Raw genomic sequence first — 21,335 nt, 5'->3', positions numbered from 1 at the left:
CACAAAAAAAATATCCTCTTTTATATCTGAATTTATCCTTTCCCCTCCTTCATATCTTAATCCCTTCCTTGCTTTGTGTTAGCACTATGGACTTGGAGGCAGCCACACTAATTCCGCGCTGTGAATTGGACAGGACAGGTGCTATTTCAAAAGAGCACAGCCAACCCCCTTCTAGCTGATTTCCTCTGATGAACCAACATTAAGCAGTCAAACATGAAAAACAAATCTAACATATATTATAGTGCACCCATTAGTGCACAAATTACAGCCACTGCTATTTCCAAGGAACATGTGTATTTTAAGAATGAGCATGCAGGACCATCCTTTTATCTAGGATCCTGGCCAAACACTTTCCTGAATTTCTCATCTGAGGAGCACAAGCATCCCTTGAAACAGAAAATAACAACTTCTTGGAAATCAGACTGGTCCGGAGTTCTTGGGCAAATGGGAAAGATGGAAAAGAAGAAGAAAAAAAAAATCTCCCAAAAGAAACCCACCCAAAAGATAAACAAAAAAATGACAAGCCTTTCTGATACACTGCTCCTCCAAGCAGGTCCCTTCCCGAGAGGTACACTAGCAATCTCGGAAATTCCACAATCCAAAGCATCAACCCCACTAGCCCCATCTCCCTCCGGGTTTGGAAAGCACATACAGACCACATGTCTCTTCAAGTGGACAGCAAACGTGAGTTACAATTTTCCGAACACGTTTGTTCTACATAAGCAGGCCCTAGAGCCTTAAACAGCTCAGGTCAGTACCAGATTTCTGATGGGTGTATAGTCTGATTGACCCAATTTACGTGAAAGTAGGCCAGGGCTCTACAGGTAAAGTGCAACTGTGCCCTCTCCACAGTTACCTCGTAGTTCTGTTTCGGCACATCTTTTCTACCAATAATTCTGATTTCCTCTCCTGACTGTAACAGTCAGCCTCTCCAAGCAAAATCCTGAAGGAGGACCATCAACTTCACTTTGTTTCAAGACTCCAAAAACCCGGGAGACCTGCAGGAAAGCTGATCCTCGGCCAGAAAGACCACAGGACTGCTTAATTAGGTCAGACTTTATGCAAGTCTCACTCCAAATATACTCAAGATACGGGGGACATAACTGGCAGCGTAATAAATGGCCTACTGACAGCACAAAAGATTTGAACACAAAAAAAACCCCAGGCTTGAGAGGACCAACCAAATGCATAAGGACTCTCCACATGCCCAGGAGATTAAAGGGAGGGGGGAAAAAACCCCAGACAACTAGCTAGCAATAATCAGCCCTGGAACTAGATAACCTTTTCTGGGCTTTTCCTTAACAGTGTTTGTGTTCTTCATCTTCCAAACTTGTGGGTCATGCTGTTATTCGTGTACCATGTTGTTAATTATTAATTATATTGCTAATAACAAAGTTCCATTTCTCCAGTAACAAGAGCCAGGAAGACCTGGCTCCGGCTCAGATGACATCTGCTCTCCTTTATCAGAGCACACAGAAATGAACCAGAGGCAAATAGCTCACATTTGCTAGAAACGGACAGCAAATCCTCAAACACAGGCTTTCAAGCTGCCTGCCTGCATGTTCCCGTAGCTAGAAAAATACTACATTGACTGAATGCAACACCACAGGACTGGGAAATAAACAAAACTATCCCTCATGCCTTCCCAGAAGGCCTGCGTACAAAGAGTACAAAGGGCTAGGAAAGTTCTCCATTTCTCTTCTTTCACTACTTCCTCTGCTTCTTCCACACGCACTCAATGTGACATGACTGCTGGAAAAGAAAAAACCACATGCAAGTGTGGTACTTCAGGCACGGCAGCGGCAGAACAGCATATGCCAGTTGTTTAGGGCAAACGAGCCTAAACCCTCACTTCTTCAGGAACAGTTCACAATGCAACACAGAACTGCAAAATAAAGCGCCGATAACCATGCCTGTTACCACTGCTGCTGGGAAAAAAAAAAAAAACAAACATGCCGATGCTCTGGAGAGCACAGCGGAGATTGTGGTTCAGGGAGACTTGTGAAGAAATGGAGCTTGGATTCATATTAGCAAAAGCAAATTTTACAAGTGAATGAATTCCAGCGATAGCAGAATCGGTCTGAGTGCGATACATATGGCACTTATAAAGTAATCCAGAATGTCATTTGCAACGTATACCCCAGTGACGTAAGTTTTAACAATCACCAATAAGTGATCCAGCACAGGAATTCCCTTTGTTTTTAAGGCAGAAGAAAGCACTGTTAAGATTAAGACTCTTTAATATTTTGAGCCCTCTTCTAATATAAACCTGCTGTATTCTACACTAATAACGGACAACATAGGGCTAACTCCAAACGTGTGTTTAAACAGCAATGAACCGTCTTTCCAATTTTCCATTAGAAACCATGAAATTTAGCTCATTTTATGTTTATTATGTACAGCTGGTGGTAGATTATGTATTTTCCTAAATACATTAAAACAGCAGTAGTAGTACGTGAAAAAGTACATACATGGGTGTTGACTATAAAATATGCACAATTTGACTAGGACACGCTTAGCAAATTATCCTAGCAGAAGCTGCATTTAACCTTTATGTTTGCACACACAAGGAATTGGAGGGGATCACGACTGTGTGTAACGCAAAACTTACCGAAGCTGAGACTGCAGTTTCCCAGCTTTATTTATAAAATCTTCCCACACTGGGTAACTCCCCTGCAAGAAAAACAAAACACAATAATGAATACTTAATTTGAGCATTCCGGTTTTGATACGCCAGATCAAATGAAACTAGAAGTAAAACAATAACCAAGACTTCACTAAATCCTAATCCATTAACACCAAAATATATTTTCCCAGCAAGTTGTCTCTCACACCCTTGGACACCAGTCCCAAGGAGACAAGATGTCAACTGGTTCTGAATCCAAATGAAACAGCAGGTCCTCTGAGGAGGCTTTACAGATTTTCCAATTAGAAACACTGGGGGAGAAGAGGGATTTTAACTGAAGCAGAGGAAAGAAACACCTCACACGTGGGTACAGCAGAACTAATCCTAACACCCCACTTCTGATAGGTTATTGCAACAACACGTACAGAGAAGCTGCCACAACCAAAGGCAGGATCCTAGTTGTTCTTCTCTACAAATGGATTCTCTGTGTCATTTCCAGGTTCCCATCCTCTTTTTAAAAAAAATAAAATTATTTTAGAAGCCTTTGCAATAAAGGTCTGTGTTGACCAAGAGACCACCTCAAACGCTGTCTCAAGGTAAATCAACAATCGGGCACCGAAACGGCACAGTGGCCATTAAGACAACAAACTTTCCCAACATCTGTCATGTAACTGCAAGATCTACTTCCAAAACAGTCCCAAATGACCTTGGAGCTGATTTCTGAATTGAAGCTGATAAAGCAGCATAGCACTGGGTGTACACAAAGTTTTTAAGAAGGTTTAATTCTTCTTGACTTCAAGTTTCCTGTAAACCTTTTTTCCCCCACTTTTAAAATTGTGTTAAAAGCACAGGTTTTCATTTAGAATATGGACACCAAGTATGCTTGCAAGTTCTGATCTTTTTTTTTTTTTAAAAAAAAGTGCTGATTTCTATAGTAAAAAAGTCATCCTTTTTAGACCGAAAAAAGGTTAACTTGCTCCCTGCAGAGCAAGCGCAAGTTTTCTGTTAACAGCAAAAGCCATATAGTAGGAAGAAACCTCAAAATTTCCCTTTGATTGGAGTCTAGAGAGTAAAATAAAATATCCCTGCTTCCTTTAACAAAGGTATAAGACTTGCTGTTACCAGAGCAACGACACAATAAAACCCAGATAAGGCAGATCCTCAAGGCTAACATTACCCCAGCTCTGACTGGAAGAGGCTGCATGCGAGCGCAGTTGCCTGTAGCAAACTCGATCCAGCCCGATAAACCTGTCTGCTTTTTGTAAGTAAAACAAAATCCATTGCCCACACTGCCATGAGAGGCCACGTCTTGTGCGGGGCAAAGACAGCTCCTTCCCCAAAAGCCGACAGCCAAATTCCAGCTCCTTTGTGCACCCCCCCAAGGCATCTCCCAGACGTTCATGCACCACAGGGGTATCCACTGGAATGAGACCTGGAGTTAAAACCAAAGGCAAGCCTGCCTTTCAACTCTGGCCCTGGTGGCAATTTAATGTTCTCTACTTATCGTATTTTGAAAAAATACGATGTTTTTGCAGAGGGGTCGTGTGTGCGCCTCCCACACAGTCAGTGCACAGCAGGGCTTGGGCAGTGCCACGATACACCCAGATGCAGAAGCTGCTGCCGTTAAGGCCACTGTCAAGTGTACTAACTGGTACTCTACATATTTTTCATCAAGGGTTGCAGGTTTTTTGCTAAAAGGTAAAAAAAAAAAAAGAAAAAAAAACACCAAAAAACCCCAAAGTAAAACAGGTGTTCATAACACCTCGTTACACCTACAGATGAGGGAGCCAGGGGGAAATGCAGACGGGGAAAGAGAAAATAGCAGTTATCTGGGTGGCAAGACCTAGAATATGAAGTGCTTTGTGCTAAGTAAAAACTGTCAGACATTTAAAAAAAATTAAAGAAACCCACCAATTATTTGAAAGAGGCGGGGGGGGCGGGGAATAAATGCTATTTCCTTAAACCTATTAGTCTTACTGAAATCCCTAACTCCGAACCCCGTCTCCCAGTGTTTATCTGCATGCCGTATATGCATTATGCATGTGTATGCCAGGAGCCCTGAAAGCCCTGACAATTAACAGCAGGGCCTAAGGCTTTACTGGATTCTTGAGCAAAACGCAAGCCGGCAAGCGGAGGATACCAAAGCAGCCTGATTATGTTTCCATCTCGGCGGTGTATTATCCAGCTAAACGTGCCTGATGGCATGCAGGAGACTGACACCAGCCTGGCGCTTAGCTGCTTCACAGGGAAGCTTAAGACACTCCTATCAAAACACAGCTCAGGAAGAAAACACCTTCCTTTTTTTTTTTTTTTTTTTTTTTTTTTTTTTTTTTTTTTTTTTTTTTTTTTTTAATTGGAATAGTCACCATGCATTTCCCTTTAAGCCAAGCCTACGTGAATAAGCTTACCAGCTCACTTAAATAGTTACTGTATTTGTTTGGTTGAAAACAATGCAATCTCTTCACCTGGGCACTCCCACACTGGCCAAGAGCATCTGATCCCATTTTGAACAGTAGGAAGTTGCAGCATTTTTAAAAAAATGTCCCTCAATGAATAACTTCGGTGGTGGGTTTTGTTGGGGTTTTTTGTTCCGTTTGGGTTTTTTTTTCAATTGTTGAAGAAAACCTTTCAGCAGTTTTGCACCAGTGACACGAATTCCTGCATTATCTGCTCAGCTTGCGGTATCGTGATCTGTTTTCTGCCAACTCTGAACTCTCTCTAATAAACTCAGCTGAAAATTAAGAGGAGTTTATATTATCTGTGTTCCAATAGCATTTGCTTTCACTTTTCCCTGCTGAAGCCACATCCACAAGCTCATCTCTCTCTCAGTAACACACAAGTCTTGCACATAAAATCTGTCATCCCTTTTGAGCTTTTCCAAAACACACGTCCACCACCACATCCCTGCTGAAACCAAACCCCCGCAATGATTCCCACCTACAGCAGAAGTGCACAATGCCCACCACTTCACAGGACCTAATAACCGGGGGGTTTATCCCACCTCCAGCATCTAGGAAGCATGAAGCCATTTAGTGATGCTCATGGGCACAAACCAAGGATGTGACAGAGGAATCAGACTAGTGCTGTAAACACCCAAACTCCGGTACCCCGGGGAGCAGCTCCTTCTCCAAGGCCTCTTCAGGTGTCACCTTGAGCACGGCAGCCCCGCTGTTGCTCCAAGTCTCACCTCCATGTTTGCAATAATAGTTCCTTGCTTTTGTCAAAGCAGCCATCAAGAGAAATGGTAACGGCAGTAGAAACCACACACTGAGAGCGCCGTAAAGCTTCATCCTTGATTTGACATGTATTACTTTCTCAATTTAAACACAAAGAAACAGCAGGTGGAATTCGACGTCTTTGTGTAAGTGCTTTTGCGACATAAAGCCACTTTCGAACAGCAATAACACAGTATTTTTAAATGCTGTCTCTCCCAGAGCCTCCTCTGCACCTTCTGTAATTTCCGATTTCAAGTGGCTGATGAAGGAAATCAATTTTCTCCCCTTTAAATGTCAGGGTTACTCAGGTCCTGGCACTATCTGTGAAAGCAGCAGGCTTCCTCCACCTCCAGCCCCTTTCGGAGAAGAGCCACTATAGGAATCTGGGTCACGAATCCTCTTTTTAGCTCCTCATGGGTTAAAATAGAAATCGGTTACAGTGCGGGTTTGTTTAAATGGTTTTCTTGACAATCATTAATGGTTTAATCCGGGGACTATTTCCCCCAAAACAACTTTGTGCCCAACTATTTCTTCACCGTCGGATGAAGAAATTTGACGTGTGCTCCATGAAACGGGTGTTTCACCATTATGGTGGGGCACGCCGTGGCGCCGAGTCCCCTCAAGCTGCTCAGCACGGCCCAGCCCGCGGCTGCTCACCTGCCGAGGGATGTCACCGGTAAGCCATAACATGCCATTATCCTACCCTATTGCTTAATTAGTCGGTTTATAGGTGATTAGTCACCTGATCCCAGGGCCCAGCTCCAGCTAATCTACACCGAACGCAAGCAGGGAAACACCTTTCCGCCTCCGGGCTGAAAAGCAAAATGGTGCCTCGTGCCCGTCACCCATGTAGCCAGTCCGCAATTAGGGACATGAAACAACTTTCCCTCAGGGACAGGTACCACAGCAAGTGTTTGAAAGGCACCAGGCTGAGCTGGCAAAGCGACTGCAAATGCCAGACACCAACACCCAGACCCGCCAGCGTCCAGCCAGACAGCGTCCTCCATGGCCACGGCTCCTGGGGACGCGTCCTCCATGCCTGCCGCTGGGGTGGGAAGGAGAGGGGACACCACCTTCATTCAGTGACATCCCATCCGACATCCAGACCCATGGACGTGGGCAGATGTTTTAAATTTTTGTCTGTCTTTCTCACCATTCAGATCTATTTTAATTGGCAATAAATTTCATCTTCCCCAGTCAAGTCTGGTCTGCTCACGACTGGCTGGCTTACACGGGTAAGCGATTTCCTTGTCTTTGTCTCAACACATGAGCTTTTTACCTAATTTTCTCCTCTGTCCCGTTGAGGAGAAGACCGTCTGGATGGTCAGCTGGCCAAGGTCAGCCCAGCACATAAGGGAAGAGCAGGCAACGATCACCAACAGGCAGCTCTGGAAGGAGCATTTAAACCCTGGATGGATGAAGAACTTCTTTGTGTGTGTGTGGGTACAAACGAGCACAGCCACCCTACACCACACAGCTCTACAAGGGATTTATTGAAGTTTGTTTTTCCCCGTGCTTTCAGGCCAGCAATCCTGCAGTAGGAGTGAGAAGACACCCAGACAAGAAACTCAGCAATTTCTCAATAAAGGAAGGGTAGACTTGCAGCAAAGGATCATATTTACTGAAATTGTTATTGATTAAATCTAACGGCAAGAATAGGAACCCAGATTGTTGTATTTATTTAAGATTACAACTTGAGTATCAGCAGTCTTGACAGTTTAAAACTGTTCTGTCACTCCTTCTGCTAAGAAGTTATGATTCTTCTTTTTCCATTAAGAGCAAAAGACACTTCCTTTAATAATTTATTTCCATGCACCCCAACTCCCACAGACAAGACACATCACATCTTCTAAAAACCCTTGACAGCATTCTTTTAAGTGCCTTCATTTATCAGAGAGGCTTTTCAGCCTTATTATCAGCTCTTGCTGGGACATCGAGTACAAAGGCAGCAGGAAGAGTTTGGTATCTTGTTCACAGCAACAACCCATCTAAACTTTTGGGACAGGTGGAAAGAAACAGAGAGCCGTTCTACAGTGAAGCAAATTCCAAATCTAATTTTGGCTGTTCCAGCTAAAGAGGTAGGAGAGAAAGGGACCGGTCAGGCAGTGCCTTGGTTTTATCTCACCAGTTATCAAAGCAAGAGCTGTATGCCTTTCAGAAGAGTAATGAACAACAACTATCTGCAGACTTCAATAAAATGGGGAAAAAAACACTACAGAAGCTACAGGAGTTAGGACTTCTCCACCTCAGTGTAGTCGTTCAGCTATGACCAGCTAAAAAGCTGAGTCCCAGACATACATCACTGCTATCGAGCTTCACACCCTAGTAACACATCCAAATGCCATACATCTACCTTTGGAACAAAAATTGTAACTTTGCTCCTGTACGTATCCTCCTAACCCTGTAATGTAAATTATGCCAAAAACAAAAGGGTTTTTTTATATTGTTTTATCAGATATCAGAATCACAAGGATTATTATGAACATCTCATTTCTGTGGCATTCAGTACACAACCTCCAAGTAGCAGAGGCTTTACTGTGCTAGACACCACACAAAGTCACAGATGTTCCACACAAAGAATGGCCTGGATAAGCAAATATGATTTGCAAATGGACACCAGCACTTTTCCAAGGGGCCTTCAACAGGCAAAAACAGGAAAAAGTTGGGAAGGGAAGGGGACAGGAAAACAATGACAGCCTAAAAAAAAAAAAAAAAAAAAAAAAAAAGGGTTCTGGCCACAGATGTCTCAACACATGGGAAGATGCAATGGTTGACAATCAGTTTCCCTTCCCAGCTCACATCTGGCACTGGAAGTTTTTCCTTTTTTCTAAAAGAATCAGTAGTCAACTGGGGAAAAGGGCACTTGGGCAGCCACAACTGCAAGAGTTACAAAGCGCTACCAAACACTAATAGGTTCCTCTGTGCAATACACAGACTGAGCCAAGTCCATGACTCATTAATAGGATTGCCCAGTCCTTTAGTAAGCCACAAAAGCTCCTGCAACACACAAGTGGGCAGAGAATGAACGTCGCCTTACACAAAGTTCATAATTGCTCTTCTCCATCCAAAAAAATCTGCTTGTTGGCTCTGCCTCTTTCTAGGTTGAAAAAATAAACAATTTAAGAGCCTGATTCATGAAGCTTTCTAAGCTGCATCTATTTCCCAGTCACTCACCAGAATAGTCTCAATCTTTGAAGAGCCTGAAACATAAATTTTGCTGGCAAAAAAGACCTCACTTTTTAAAAAGACGCAGAAGTGTACACAGCACCTATTCCACGACTTCTTTGGGTTCATTTACCTCACTTCAAATATGCACAATCATAGAATGGTTTAGATTGTAAGGAACCTTTAAAGATCATCTAGTCCAACCTGCCTGCCATAGGCAGGGACATCTTTCACTAGATCAGGTTGCTCTAAGCCCTGTCCAAACTGAAGACGAACACTTCCAATGATGGAGCACCCACAATTTCTGTGGGCAACCTGTTTCACTGCCTCACTGCCCTCATTGTAAAAAAAATTCTTATGTCCAATATAAATCTACCCTCTATTTCTTAAATTCAAATCCAAACTGAATCAACGAAGTCCCAATACTGATTTCAAGAGCATCCCATAAACTGATGTAGTCCATCAGCTGTTCTCCAGTGGTGCAGGACAAGAAACAATCAGTTTTACTTGCAGCTGAGAAGTTTCAGGTCGGACAATCCATCCAATTATAAAACCAGTTAACAGGCATCTCTGAAAGGTCAGGCAGCTTCCTTTCACTGGAAGTCTTCAAGGAAGAGTACACATTTATATAGCGGTCTTCTAGAAAAGCGTAATACTCACACAAGGCAAAGAAAGGGACCACCTGACTGCAAATTCCCTTCTGTCTTCCTAAGATAAAGGTATTGCCGTGCACAGGAGAAGTTTGAGCTTAACTCCAGCAGCAAAAGGGTCTCCCAACTCATGCGGAACGCTTGCTGGGCCAGGAATGAAAAGTCATCAACAGATAAAGAGAAGACAGGAACTTTACAGGATTTCACAGGGAGAGCTGAACACACGCAAGACTGAACGGAAGAGACAGGTACAGACTCAGGGTTTGAGAGATTGTAGTGCATGCAAGTGAAAGTAAAAGCACGTCAAAGATCAGATTAAGACGTCATTTAACCTGTAACTACCCTTCAGGAAAGAAAGTGGGGATAATTAAAATCAAAGCCTTGTATCCATACATCTATTTCCATTATTTCTGCTACCTGTTTAGGGAACGGCAGGGTTAGAAACGAGTTTCCCTCAGCATGCAGAGTATAAATAGGCATGCCAAGCTTTGCTTTCACAAGGTGATACATTATCACAACATTGCAAATTATGCAACAAAACACTACTGAAGACATCTCATACGCTATTAAAAAAACTATCAACCAGATATTTCTTCTATGCATCACAGAACCACTTGTTTAGTATATTCAAAACTGTTTGGTTTTCAGCCTAAACAGAGCATTAGGACGTTGAGAAAAACAGATAATGGCATAATATCTTGCGAAAGTCAAGACTTAATTCCAATCAGAAAAATCCAGGAAAGAGTACTCACCCCACTGGGGAAAAAAACCCACAGATATCAGTTGTTTCTACACTCCCAAGACCACCTGAAGAACTCTAAAGAACGCCCAGTTGCCTGAGCACTGAAAGGCAACGCTTCTTAGCAAGAACATTGGTATTTATTAGGCCTTACTAACCATTTAAAGGGGGAGGGAACCTAAGCCTGGTACCATTCTGTTGTTAGAGCTGTAGAGTCTTTAATTTGTATTATAATAAAGCCTGCACTGCGCTAGCCCATATTTAAACATTGTCAGTGGAGGATACCAGTTGCCCCATGGCTGTGGCTTCGATTTGTAGAACAGCAAGGACCTGTGAAAACTCATCCCCCTCGGTCGCTGCATGGCATCCTGGCTTACAGCCCGGCTCGTGGTCCCTGCTGACGTAGCAAGGAGGCCCACGTCAAATGTGTACCATCCACAGCCCAGTTTCATAGTTTGTAAGATGAAGAAACTCAGCTCCAAAGCAGCCACTTAGTGGTTCAAATCCAAGATTAGGTAATTAGCAAACAAAAGTTATACTCATGCTGTGAGAAAATACATCATGCATAAACATACAATCTCTCCCTCTCTAAACACAGGAAGTTATTCACAAGGGGGGGGGGGAAACAACTAGCCACAGCTTCTAGAGACCTTTTATCCCATGCTACATTAAAAAAGCTGGACATTAAGTAGTCTTCCAGAGGAAGCATTTAGTTCCACATTCTTCCCTGCAGGTCTAAACAAGTTTGCAAGCCCGAATAGCAGATTTCTCCTCAGAGACTCATCAATACCGCCTTTCATCCACTCAATCATTAAGCGGCCACCGTGCATACTCGGCAGCTATTTTATAAACCCACAATATTTCAGCTGAATCAAAACGAAGATAATTAAAATATCAGGATGCACTCATTCGAGTTAATGTCTACAGAGGACAGCCTCAAGCCAACCGCTCCATGCTGGTAATGCTACCAACACTACTGTGGTCCCATCACTTCTTCCCAAGCAAGGAGAAACTTTCATGTCTGAGCATTTATTGCTTCATGTCAACACAATCTTCATGACACAAGCAGTCAAAGCAACCTCCAGCCAAGAAGTGGCAGTATCTGTTGCCAAAGTTCTGACAAGCATCTGAGTTGACCACAGAAGCACCTCATTGGGAAAAAGGCAGCAGCCAGGTAGCAAAATTTGTAATGCTTTATGAACTTCGACTCTTGCCAGACAGTGAAGTGCCAACTACACTTGTCCCAGGTTACTTTCTCTCCATTTCACTCACGAGAAGAGAAACAATCCCTTTCAAGCTCCAAGTTAGACACTTGCTTTGCTCATGGACAATGAGCAACCACGAGGTTTCCTCATGGACGATTTTGTTCAGAGGCATCTCATTACAAATAACGCTTTATTAACAAAAAATCCCAAATTAAGCCACTACACAAAGGGCTTCACAGACACTACAAAGCGTGCATGTGACTTATGTAGCAAAAAAACCAAAACAAAACAAAAAAACACACCACACACTCATGCTTGGGTGGGAAGCATGGTGGCAGTTTATGTGGAAGAAAAAACAGGAACAAACGTGAGCTTTTTCGTACCATGAACCAAATCTCTCTAATTACACATTCATTGCTAGCATTGTACACACCAACACAAGTTCATTCCTACAAGTGTTCTTTTTAAAAATATCCAAAGTGAATCGTTAAATGATGCAGCTAGCATCCTAGAATTAAAATGACCTCCTACACAACACTTATGGTTGTCGAGCAGATGAGTGAAAAAAAACAGAGCTCACAGAACCTCACAAGACAGACGGACAAATTCTTCATGATCTACCAGCCTATGGTTAAGATGCTCCAGTCAGACTTCTCCACTAAGAAACTGAGGTGTCCTGTAATCTCAGTTACAGAAGAGGAGTTCAAGACACTTGTGTTGAGAGTTGATCAGTCATTTGTAGATGTCATCTCTTCTGCCTGCAAACACTGGGCTACCACGGGGAGGGGGGGAACAGCAATATGTCTTAAGGAGGAACAACAAAGTGGTGCGTATGTGTGGACAGAAATATGTATTATACTGGGAGCTTAAAAACCATCCCCTCATTAACTCTGTGCCCTAGATGCACTCAATTCCTTCTTGTCCTAAGGGAAAGGAGTAGAAGTCACTGAACCTGCAGCCATAGCTTGCCTTTCTGTAAAATGGGAGCCATTCTTTGTCTCTAAGTCACACACAGAGTACTTTGAAGATGAAAGCTGCTATGGTCTTAACCACAAAGCTACCAGACATTTTGTCTCCAGTCCTTCGAAACATCTCAGCATTCCAGCTATCTCACAGCCCAGCAGGAAGGAGTCAATCAACGTCCTTGAAGGTCAGCACAGATGCCAGCGAACAGGGCAGTGCTCGGCATCTTAAAGCATCAAGGCAGACATAATTTTGACTTGGAAAACATACGTTTGGAGGGTGAAATGCATTTCTGTAGTAGCCTCTTTGTGGTACGAACTCAAATCCCTCTGTACCCACCTTTGCGTGCCCTGAAGTAGACCAAAAAACCTTTTTGGATAGAGTTCCTATTCTGCTCTCTGCCACGCACTGTTTTCTCCTCATCTTCAAGACCACACTGTCTCTGGGTAGACCATGAATGTTATTTTTCAGAAGCTGAAAACACACAAGCTGTTAAGCAGAAGATGCTATTTATAGATTCACAGGAGTACTCCATCAACCGTAGCAACTTCTATATTTTGGGGGGTAAAAAAGAAAAGAAAAAAAAAACCAACAACATACATAGCAAAAAAATTTGGGGTTTCTTAGGTATTTTATACCAAAGATTTTGGTACAGCTCATGTGCACCCAGAACTGAGGAAGGAAGCAGCAAACTCTCCTGAATTATCACCCTCTGTTAGGCATTAACTGGCGCCGAGCCTGTAATTACACAGACTTCTTGTCCTCCGACATTTGTTCAGTCAATTGTGTTTCACGCAGCGCTGCACAACTCCTTCCACGCTTACAACCTCGCAAACCCCATTATGCAGCCCCTGGCGTCCTGCCAGGTCCAAGAGGAGGACTCTTACAAGACATTAAAAATCCTTGCCCTGGCTATGCCACAGACGAAGACAGCCCCGTACACACTTATGTAGCGAAGGTTTGGCAGTTGTATGAATTGTTAACACTCCCACAAGAGTCTTTGGGTCAAGAATGCGTCCCCAAAAAAATAAATTATTTGTAAGCACGTTCCCAGCGACGCCCTGTTGCGTGAAGCCCAGTATCTAAGCAGGCAAGCAGTGGCTGTCTTCCGGCACCACCATTCAGCCTTTGCTGCACGTCAATCCCTCCAAGACATTTACAGTAAGAGACTGCAGCTGCTTAGAAAAGGCAAGGAATTTCAGTGTACGCAAACCATTGGGGCAGGCAGGTTGTTGGGAGGCGGCAGCAGTAAGAAATCAGTGCAGCCCAAAATGCCTTGGTGGTAAAACCTTTAAGAAAAAAAAAAAAATGGGAAGAAAAGCTGTGTGGAGTGGTCGTGAACTCATTTCATGCTTTTTGGGAAAGGGGAAGAAACGTCAATTCGCTAGGTTTGGAATAAATCAGTTGCCCTAAAGACTGTCGTGGGACATGCCAGTGGAACACAGGATGCGTGGGAAAGGGAGGACAGGCACGCCCTCTCCTCGCCAAGCCTGTACCTTTCTCTTGCACATGAAACATTTGTTTTTCCTTACAATAGTTATCAATCTCAACAGCTGGATTGAAACTGGACCTTAAAATCATTGAACTGAACATTCCTAATCTCCACAGAGATCCCAAGCTTCAAATAAAGCACAGCTGCAGAAGAGCAGTCGTATTACGACATGGCAGGGTAAACCAAATTTGCCCAGATTCTCTGATACATGTGGGCTGTCCCTTGGATTAATACAAATGCAGAGGACCTGCAGCTGTACTTGCTGTCGTAACTGTGTCAGCATTTCTATTTGTGCCAACAAATATTTTTTTTCCCCACTCAGTTTATATTATTTGTGCGAATAGCACACGGCCATCCCTCGCAAGCCAATCAGGCCTGCTTAACAAATGGCTCTTAATCGTTGATGTGACCACCCCCGGCTCCATCTTCCACAGAAAGCAAGATTAAAATGCTGCTTCTCACCGGTCACTTCCTAACTGGAGATAAGAGGCTGCAAAAACATGAATGTTTCTCAAGCCCATATGTTCATGTCTTTCTCTTCTGCTTTGACCAAGAGCTTTGCACGGCTGAAGGCAAAGATGCCTCAAAGCAGAGGTTACTGCCAAAAGCAAAAGGTTGATTTTGTTGAGTTTTCAGCTAAATGACTATAAATAAGGCACATACACTTAAACTGAAAGAATTTCTGAAATTTCACTCCTCCTTTGGGAACCTTGTTTTTATTCACCAACAGGACGACGTTTGCAGCCCCCCTCATACCTGCACATCCCTCACACGGGGGGAGATGAGGGAGACCAATTGGTAATCCGCACCTGAGCCACCAAAATTCAGTAAATCCTTCCACTTGGTATAAATGAAGTCACAGACAACCTGTGTTGGTTCCACTGCTCTTTACTCATCCTCCTGCCGAGCCCACCCCAAGCCCCTGCCCTGCCAAAACACACGCTGGCAGAAGAGGCGAGATAAATAAAGCACATACAAAAAGGAAAAGAACCAGCATCAAGCAAATGATGAACTACAAACACTGCCAATTTCAACGTTTTCAGAGGTGTTTTCTCGTTTTTCTTTCAAGACAGCAGAGAACAATGCAATTAAAAGGAATGTAAAATCAAGACTCGGAAGGAAAAGCAGCATTAAAGAGAATCTGCTCCGCATGAGAAGACAAGATCTTTTGAAACCCATCCGCAACAGGCCCTCCCAAAAATTATCTGCACTGATTTGCTTTGCACTACAAGAAATATTGAAATTAACAGCACATTACAGCATCTCATTTCTCAATTGCCAGAAATGAGTTACAAACCATTCAGATCAAATACTCCCTTCCCACAGGGAGCTACAGAAAGTATGACGCTTTCAAAGAGAAGCCGTTTGCATGCAGCACACGAAACTACTCCTCCGAGGGGACATACATGTTTTATTTTTGCTTTTATAAACTTTGATTGTTTTGAAAAAAGATCTTGCGTAAGAGCGTAACAAATTCTAAGTGCCACGTACTCGGTGATGTATTGTAGGAAACACCAGGGGCTCTGACAATGGACCAGAACTTAAGGACGGGATGGGCAGACTTTTTCCCACCTTTATGATTCTTTAATCTGATCTTGAAATCTCAAAGCATCGAAGCCCAATTCTGGAGCGCAATGGCCAAGCACAATTCCCATTGTGGACTTTTCCCAAACAACCCTGTCACCGTGTACACCACATACCACGCAACAAATGCGACCCTTGTTTTGCATGGAAGACAGGGACTTCCCTTGTCGGGAGACTGAAGGTCCAGATGTACATTAAAAGTGCTGTATAAATGGCATGTTTATTAGCCATTCTTATATTTAACTCCATAACATCGTTTCTCTAAATCAGTCAGCTTAATGTTGTATTATTTTGGAGCTTATTTCATCGAGCATTAACCACAACATTCTTTTTGTTAGAGGATGGAGAGAAATTTAGGGTATCTGGAGAAAACATTAGAAGTGGTTCAAGAGACCTCAGCCAGCAAAATATAATTGTGCTATCAAAAAATATGATGCGTTAGTCATACCAGCATGTATCGCCCTCATTGAGTTGCAAAGTTAACGCAGTACGGAGGCAAATGGAAACAATCACATTACTCAGGACTGTAATTCCAGTTCCTGTAACCTTGTCGAGATCAAGGAGCTCAAAATTAACAACAGGTACACCTGAGCTAGTTCTGTGTTGATGTGAACAAAGGAAAAAAAAATAATAAAGAAATCAGTCCACGCGTACTGTAGCTTCATCACCTCGGCTGCAGCACCCATCTGCATCCACTGGCAAGACTTCAGAGTAATTTTAATACGCTGTTGATTAACCCTGCCATCTTTACAACGAAGTTTAAGGCAGAGCAATACATATGATAAGAAGAACCTGCGAATTATTTAGTTAAATAAAAAAAAAAAATAATAAAAAAAAAAAAAAGGCAGGCGGATGCTGCAACAAAGCCTTCAGCACCGCAGGGCATGTGGGGCCTGGATCGCAGCCGGCAATGAGAAATAGGCACAGAGAGAGCGCTTGGGTACGCGTGGGCAGACTCCTACGCAACGTCTCCGAGATCCTGCCAGGAGCCTGCCCACGCAGACCTGACTACGTGAAACAGCGCTTAAAATGCTAATTTTCACTTTACTACTATAGGTACGATTGGTTGAAAAGGTTCTGGTTAGCTGTCAAAAAATAGCTACTTTTTCTTCGAAATTGCCACGCTCCTTTGCGCGCAACTCACGGAGAATCCTAGTGCATCTCACCAGCCGTACAGCATTAGCTGCATCAAAGTGAACTACGGGTAAAAATTATTTGTTCTACACACGCTAAATAAACCACCAGATTTATTTATTTATTTTTTAACCTTAACAACCAGCACGCTGCTGAAGATCTGCTGCGATTCCTTCTAAACCTCCCCCCCCCCCCAAGTAATTGCCAATTCACAAAACAGGTTCCACTACTACGCAGGATTAGGAAAAAAAATATTCACACCTGTGCCCATCTCCATAAGCTCATGTAAACATGTTTCTGATGAGCAGCATTCCCATGCAAGCAACAATGTGTAAAGGCAAAAAAAAAAAGAAAAAAAAAAAAAAGAGATAAATCCATACAGCAAAGGCCCGTTTGCTTAAGAGAGAGAAAAATCAACTGCATCACTTATGGAAAGAAGCAGAGAATAAACATACTGGGTGTCCCTCTGTGCTGAAAACCAAAACCACACTTCATCTGGAACAGAACATCTCCTGCGTGTTCCCTGCGCAGCCCACTGAAACGATTCCAGGATTTGTGAACGTTTCCTGCTTTTTTGGGGGGAGGTTGTTGCTTCATTTTGAAGTGCAGTCGCTATTAAAAATACAAGGGGGCCGAGAGCCCAAGGCCCGGCACTGTCAGGACTGCAGCATTGTCTTGACAGATACACACACACACGCTCCCCCTCCTCTCCGCAATCTGCCCGCTCCTGACAAACCACGCTTTTAATTAAACATCTCCTAAGATCTGTTGAGAGGAACGTGCACATGAACCCTTGCCAAAAAATAACTTCTAGTGCGAACAGCTTCTCCACCTCCCCCCCAAAAAATAACACTAGAAGCCATTCACCTCTGCCAGGCTCCTTCCTAGAGCAGACCCCCTCCTCCTCCTCCTCCGCCACGACTTGGTGGCCCTTTCTCCCGCAGCCCTCCCCGCTCATCAGCCCTCCGCCGATGAAAACACCCGAAGAAATCCCATGCCCCCGGCCGGGAGAAGCACAGCATGGATGGTTGCTGCTCGTTGCCTTTCAATTACAGCGATCCCCCCCATTTATCTGACATGTCCCTCAACATCTCCCGTCAACGGCATCCATCCTTCCCAGCCGGCGCTGGGAGAAGACAAGCTGCCCTTGTCCGGGGGAACACTGCAGTATTCTGCAGTACGGCCGCCCCAAGCCCTGGGGTCTGGGGCAGGCACGACTGGCAGAACACAGCGACGCTTTTACGAGATTTATTTCCACGAGCGAAGGGCGGGAGGCGCCCGCTCGCCCAAAGAAAACCCTGCAGAAGTGCCCTTGGCTGCCAAGGATAGATGGGGAGCGCCTCTCCCAAAGGGACCCTTGGGCAGGGATTCCTGGTGGCTGGCAGAGAGGGGAGAGACCGGGCAACTTGAGATCTTTAAAATTCATACACAGCAAGAAGCAAACACCACCTCCACCAGCACACACAGCGCGAAAATAATACCATGTAACCGACCCAGTGGCAATTTTAATCCAGGCACGCATCAACTTTTGAGCATCTCCAGGCTGAGATTTTATGATTTATTTTTTTTTTTCCCATGGGCACGGCACAGAAATCCTGACATTGCCCTTTCCAGCCCCACCCCAGGGCTGACAGCACTGTGTCCATCTCCTCCGCACCATGCTCGAGCCTCGCTGCATTTGTTCTGCTCACCATCTGACAGCCCGAAGCAACAAAAAAAGAAGGTGGAGGAGGACAGGAGGGGGATACTAAAAAAAAAAAAAAAAAAAAAAGACAGGTTTGGAAAATGCTGAGCCTGGTGGGAGATAACAGCTTGCATGTTTGATCAGAGAAAAGAGGGAAGGAGGGAGGGAAAGGTGGTGTCCTGCAAGCAACTCGCAAGCCCCAAACCATGGGGGTGAAGCATCTACATGGAGCCCCGTTTTTCCCAGGCTGCTTACACCGGGGTGGGGGGACACACACGCACCCAGCGCTGGGGACAGGGACCCCAAGAGCAGCCCAGGGGGTCACCCCGCCACCACCAGCCCCCCGGGGCAAAGTTTCGCCGGGGCAGGTGGGGAGAGGTCTCCTCTCACCTGGGCCCCCCAGAGCCATCAGCCTCTTACCTTCATGTCGCTGATGATGGTCTGGAAGAGCCCTCCGAGCGCGCTACATTCCTTCTCTATCACAGCCTCCATTTTCCTCGCTCGAGCACACGGGAGGAGGCAGAAACCGCTGCAATTTCACCACTAAGCTAAAAAAATTATTCAGACACCCCAATTTCCCACCTCAGGGGCGGGGGGGAAAACCGGGGGAGGGGGGGGAAACAAGCCGATGTAGGCAATAAGGGGAAAAAATAAAAAAAAACAACACACCTGAGCCCCTGTCTGCCTACACCTCTAAAAATTTAAAAACAGGAGGAAAAAATAAAAATCAAACGGGGTGGTATCGGCGCCCCTCGCCTACACAGACCTCCCCGCCCCGCTCGGGAGCGCCCGGGGGTTCAGAGCCGAGCGGGCACCGTCCTCCCACCCACCGGTGGCCACCAAGCCCATCGCCGCGCACGATGGCCCGAGCCCCGGCGGCCCCGGCCACCCCCGCCCCGGCCCGCTGAGGGCAGCGGCAGCCCGCCGGCTGGGCAGATGCGCACGCACACCCTCCCCCCCCAAAAAAATAAGGAAAAAAAATATATATATCTCTATATATAAAAAAAGAGACGGGATTGCGCGTTAAGCCGCTCCTCAGGGCGCAGCCTCGGGGGTCCCTGCCAGCCCCAGCGGAGCCGGCTGCGGCGAATGCGCCCGACCCGCCGCCCGCCCTCGCCAGGAACCACCCGGCCCCCCCCCGGCGGCGGCGACCGCCCCCCCCGCCCGCCGCCGGCCACGCCCCGGCCACGCCCCTCCGCGTCACCCGCTCCGGCCCCCGGTTCGCGGCCGGCTCCCGCCGCTGGGGGTTGAGCGCACGGCGGCGGGGCTCTTCTTCTGGTGACAGTCGCCCGAGTAATTGCCCAAAATTCGGCTCTTTCTGGGTGAAAATCGTCTGCCTCCGCCCGCCGGTTTAGAACCTCTCGAGGTGAACGCTCTCAGCAAGAACAGGAGATGCAGCGCTGGCGGGGCACGGCTGGCAGCAGCGTCAGTCGCAGCTTGTGTGTTTATTCACCCTGTCCCACACGTGCAAGACGATATTTAAGCGTGAGTTATATAAAACACGTTTTTTTAAAGTAATTCAGTTTTCACATCACACCAAATTTTGCAGAACACTGTGATCAAAATTACATATTTATACCCACCCAGAGGCTACGGCTCCTGTCCCGCAAACGCTCCTGCGTCAGCTGAACGCCAGGACACGAGCAGCTAAATGTGCTGAGGGTCCCCGAGACTCCCCGCTGCGCTGGAACGAAGCGCTGCCCATCTGTCCCGGAGAGCTGGGGTCCAGAGATGCTGCCGCTGCCAACCCCAGAGACCCCGCTCCTGGGGACACGGGCTGCATCGCCACCAGGTGTAGTAACGACCAGGTGTAGAACCAGGAAAACATATGGAATTATAGAAGTATAAAAGTATGGAAGAATAAGCCTTAGACCTTGAAGTATGAGGAGGGCGTGTGCCTGTTATCCTGCAAACTGCCTGAAAGGGCCAGTGTGCGCGCCATCGTATTTTGCTTCATTTCAGCATGTCATCTCATTCTGCTTCATTTCAGCATTTCATTTCATTTTCTAGGTACATGCATGTGATGGAGCATGTTTTCCGTGTGAATTCCGCACTGGAGGAAACAGCTGGACAGGGGCCCTGCCTCCAGCCCCGTCTGCCGTAGCAATTCCCCCTCTGCTTTTCCCCACTTTGTTGCAGAGAAGAAACACCCACCCAGGTCTGACCCAGCTGTTTGTTTTGTGGCTCTGTATGACCCTCACTGCCAAAGACGAGCCCAGCAAATGTCTCCAGTGGCTTGTGACGACAACACCGGCTCACCAGGCGCAGAGCTTCAGGTGCCGTCATGTAACTAGCGTGACAGTGGTCCCCTGGGACAGGGTCACATCCAGCAATTCGGCAGGGAAGGGTGGTGGCCTACTTTGCTTTACTTCAGCCACTGCGTTTCTGGGATGATCCTTGTTTTAGCACAAGCAGTATTTTGGCTAACCTCCTTTCTGGGAATGAGAATTTCCAACGTAAAATGTTGCAGAGTGCACAGTGCACCTGGGACAGGAGGGAGAAAAATCTCCTTCTATAACGAAAGGGTTGTCGTTAAAGGACTGCGTTAGTGCTTTAGTTAGTAAATGAGGGCTGTCTGCTCTGTATTAAGCAACAAGTCTTCATATGGTGATGAAACAGCACACGGGTATACAACAGAAAAATGAAACATTTCAAGCCTCAATAAATTGTAATGAGTGAATTAGGCATACAATGGAAGAGGATGGTTTTTTACTTTGCAAATTTGAAAGGAGAAACGGTGCACGTCGCTGGTTGTGGCGAGTAACTTGCTGAACCACCGTAACTCGAGTGTACCCAGTCACGACCTGGAGCGACCTCATCAGAACTGGTCAGGTGGAATATTTTTCTGTTCTAGGTGCTAGGTCACGAAAAATGGGGA

At 45.4% G+C, this 21,335-nt stretch overlaps 1 protein-coding gene across 14 annotated transcripts in view; it reads right to left on the bottom strand.

Annotated features, from left to right (window-relative positions):
* The window catches only part of MTSS1 (MTSS I-BAR domain containing 1), a 128,481-nt gene extending 108,922 nt beyond the window's left edge, over nt 1–19,559 (bottom strand). For 5 of the 14 annotated variants that reach the window (XM_054189759.1, XM_054189763.1, XM_054189762.1 and 2 more), the window contains exons 1-2: nt 18,878–19,557; nt 2,612–2,673 (exon numbers count right to left, since the gene is read on the bottom strand). In XM_054189759.1, coding sequence (XP_054045734.1) covers nt 2,612–2,673; nt 18,878–18,949 — 134 coding nt within the window. In that variant the 5' untranslated portion in view covers nt 18,950–19,557. Of the gene's footprint in view, nt 1–2,611; nt 2,674–18,877 lie in introns of all 14 variants that reach the window. The other 9 variants (XM_054189752.1, XM_054189751.1, XM_054189757.1 and 6 more) reach the window with 4 other exon arrangements.
* Nucleotides 19,560–21,335: the final 1,776 nt, after the last annotated feature.

This window comes from Rissa tridactyla, chromosome 2 (assembly GCF_028500815.1).
Source record: "Rissa tridactyla isolate bRisTri1 chromosome 2, bRisTri1.patW.cur.20221130, whole genome shotgun sequence".
NCBI lineage: Eukaryota > Metazoa > Chordata > Aves > Charadriiformes > Laridae > Rissa > Rissa tridactyla.
Note: the sequence above shows the minus strand (reverse complement) of the source record. Positions and strands in the feature narration are given on the sequence as shown.